Raw genomic sequence first — 3,721 nt, forward strand, 5'->3', positions numbered from 1 at the left:
AAGAAGTTGGACACAAGAAAAAACTCCAAAAGATTAACATATTGCATGGTGACTATAAGCTCTAAGATAAACACAAAGTATACTCACTACCGTGACTATGGGGACTCTTTGGGCGATCCCATGGCCCATCTACCTATTATATAAAAAATCTGCAAGAATATAGTAATTAGATTGAAGGATTTTTTTGTTTTCAATAAAAATAATAAAGTGACATAAATGATCGATCCCATTTTTTATAAAATGGATGTATTTAGTAGCTGGAAATGGAAATGTCCAATGGATAATTACCATGGCTCCTATGCATTTTATAATTTCATAATTGAATCTAAACATGACTAGGTTTGGGCCTTTCAAATCTTGAGGTGCGTGCTAAGATTTGACCTTTCAAACTTGGGGTACTTCCTAGAGAGATTGGTCCTTGTTAAACAGTAATGGATTTTTTCAAAAATGATACTTTATATACTATTATTGCTTGAAATATTAGAATTTCTTCCAAATACCTATTTAAAAGTAAAAGTGGGTTCAAATTAGTTTTATTATTTATAGAATTCTTTGTCAATTGAACTCATCATGTTGAAAGTTGAGATTAGTTGATCTTTTTCAAAGTACATTAGAGTTAATGAATTTGAGCATGTTATTTGAGAACTTTCCAAAATAATTGGACATCTCTTACAAAATCTCTAAAATTATATAAACAATGACTATACATAATTTTTCTAAATCATTGGCTAGTTTTGTTGTAACTAACATGATGTTGTAAGAAAAGTTATTCAATATGTCTCTTATTTTATGTGTATATCTATGATTTTACTTGGATTTATTTTAATTTATGGTAAGCTTGAAAATATATAAACAATGACTATACATAATTTTTCAAAATTATTGGCTAGTTTTGTTGTAACTAGATGTTGTAAGTTTTGTTGTAACTAGATGTTGTAAGAAATGTGATTCAATATGTCTCTTATTTTATGTGTATATCTATGATTTTACTTGGATTTATTTTATTTTATGGTAAGCTAGAATTAATAAGATAAACTACAAAATCTATATGGGCAAAAAAATGTAAATGACTAACATATGTATATATAAAACTTCCATAAAGAGTTTATATATATATATATATATATATATATATATATATATATATATATAACATTAAGTCGGTTTGAAAAAGAAACGTAAAAAAAAAAAAAAGCAGTTGTCTATAACGCGACTTTTTTGAAAGCCTTTGCGGCGGGTTTTTCTGGTCGAAATCCGGCAGGAATTTATTGGAATCGCAAGTTTGATAGCTAGTTTCTGCACAATGAAAGCGTCCCAGGGGTTTTCGAGGGTGCTGAATCCAAATATGCAATTAAAAAACCATTTTAACTGCAACAAATCAAGATTTAACCTCAATTTCTTCTGCAGGATTCCGTCACCGGAATCTCCAAAAAGTTGCATTATAGACAACTCCAAAAAAAATTACTTGATGGATACGATTGCTTGCCAAATTTATACCATGACGCTTCGTACAATTATTTTGAATGCTATAAATGAGTCATTTATAAGATGTCTCTAGAGATTTGAACTCATAAATACTACAAATGAGCCGTTTACAATACGTCTCAAAAGACTTTAGAGAGGTGAACTCATTTAGCTTGAGAAACAAATTGTCCACCAAACCACTTCGATTACTATAAAAATATATATTATTACAATATCTCCAACCATACCTCAACCTATCTATATATATTATTAAAATTAAATTAATTCCAATTTAGATCTATATTTAAATCTTAATTATTTATATACATTTAACAATTAATGTTATATGTATAAATCTGAAGTACTTAAAATCCAACCATATATATCTCAATTAGTTACTCGAGTTAATGATATATATGCTGTAATCTTACCGTCTTGAGTTATGTAAACTTCATGATAAGTTGGAGACAAATTCTTAATGAGACAAGACATGTTTGGGCCCAGCGCACTGCGTTCCGTGCATAGGTCCGGTGAGACGTTTAATGCCATACATTGGGCATGGGACAGTATGGGCAGCACGTCTGGCCCAAATTATTATCGAGAGAAGAACTTACAGTAAATGTCCAGGCACAGCTCACCATGTTCCGTGCGTTGCTATGGTAAAACATTTAATGCCTGCATTGGAAACTGTGGGAAGTTTTCTTCTATTTAAAGGAAATTCCCTGTGGTGCAGCTCAGTTGTGTATCTCTCTGCCTTTGCCAGCGTTGGACTGAAGGGATCTAGCTGGTAATCTTTGTCGTTGTTTTGTGAGTGAGAGAAGTGCGAAAAATGGCTGTGAAGAAGATGGGGGAAGCTGTGTTTGTGGTTGGGCTTGTGGTTACAATGATGAATGTGTGGGGTGCTGTGAGTGTGGAAGGTGCCATATCATGCAACCAGGTGGTGAGTGCCATGACTCCATGCGCTACATACCTTCTAGGAAATGCAGCAACCCCTGCTGCGGCTTGTTGTCCTTCCATTCGTGGGTTGGACTCACAAGTGAAAGCCACCCCTGATAGGCAGGCTGTTTGCAACTGCCTCAAGACACAAGCACAGTCATATGGGGTCAAGTTGGGGAAGGCTGCCAATCTGCCGGGTCTGTGCAAGGTCACCGATCTCAACGTGCCTATCTCTCCTAATGTTGACTGCTCCAAGTATGTGTGCAATCCATTTTAGTTTTCGTTAGTATTTGATGTGTTTTTCCTTCTTATTTTTATGCGAACTTGCTATGGGATTTTGTTTTGACAAATATTGCACTGGATTATTGTTTAGGATTTGGTTTAACGACATTATTCTGTTTTCCAATATGGCAGGGTTCACTGATAAAGGTTTTTGGCGATGGAATTTGGGCTGGTTATCATAGGCCTATACTATTGGAGCTATAGTTAGTCTATGAACTAATGTGTTTTGTGACGGTTGAATCTGGGCTGGTTTTCTTAGTTCTATGCTATTAGGTATAGGTGCCGACTGTAGTGAGTCGGTGAACTAATGTGTTTTGTGATTATCGTAATGGGCGTTGTACTGTTTTCTGTGAACCAGTTGCTTGTGTGATCCTGCATTCTGTGCTTTTGTAATACTTTTGAATAAATAAATGATGATGCCAGCCGGTTTTAGTCTGTTTTAGTATCACCTATTGTAGCAATTAAACTTCTACTACTTTGCAACGATGAAACTACACGAGTACCTGATTACTTGGTTTTCAATTTTGCACTCAAACTTCCAATACTTTGTGACAATGAAACTGCATCAGTACCTGATTATACTTGGTTTTCAATTTTGGTCCTCTTGTATTGGGTTGAACAGTCTGCGATATTTTTCATAAATGAGGCGTTTGACTCTTGCTCTTATTTTAATCCTAAACTGCTGTTTGTCATTTTCATAATATCATAATAAAATCAATTAATTTCTTCTATATTGGTGATAGTGTAGATTGTGATTTAAGCGTTAAAACCATTAACCATATTTTAATTAAAATTAATTAGGAGAAATGCTTTCAAATTTTATTATTTGTTGTTAGTACACCATGTGAAAATAATGCGCATCAAAACTTAACAAATGATTATTTTGCTGAGATGTGATTCTGCTCATATTCTTATTCTGATCCATTAATAATGAAATAGTATATGTTGTTAGTCTAGTAATATATTTGGTTGAATTGGATGACTGGCATGCTGTTCAGCCCATTAATGAACAAATGATATTATCTATTAATATGATAAA

The 3,721-nt window shown here is 33.5% G+C and overlaps 1 protein-coding gene across 1 annotated transcript; it reads left to right on the top strand.

Annotated features, from left to right (window-relative positions):
• Positions 1 to 2,193: 2,193 nt before the first annotated feature.
• Positions 2,194 to 3,124, top strand: LOC149262363 (non-specific lipid-transfer protein). Its single transcript, XM_089424189.1, has 2 exons — positions 2,194 to 2,655; positions 2,815 to 3,124. Exons 1-2 carry the CDS (start codon positions 2,294 to 2,296, stop codon positions 2,822 to 2,824), a joined length of 372 nt encoding a protein of 123 aa, XP_089280315.1. The 5' UTR covers positions 2,194 to 2,293; the 3' UTR covers positions 2,825 to 3,124.
• Positions 3,125 to 3,721: the final 597 nt, after the last annotated feature.

Source organism: Pinus tabuliformis, chromosome 6 (assembly GCF_031772625.1).
Source record: "Pinus tabuliformis cultivar Carrire ecotype Pingquan chromosome 6, CPIR1, whole genome shotgun sequence".
Classification (NCBI taxonomy): domain Eukaryota; kingdom Viridiplantae; phylum Streptophyta; class Pinopsida; order Pinales; family Pinaceae; genus Pinus; species Pinus tabuliformis.

Coding starts and splice junctions, on each gene's coding strand:
- LOC149262363 (XM_089424189.1), top strand. CDS start 2,294: ATGGCTGTGAAGAAGATGGGGGAAGCTGTGTTTGTGGTTGGGCTTGTG.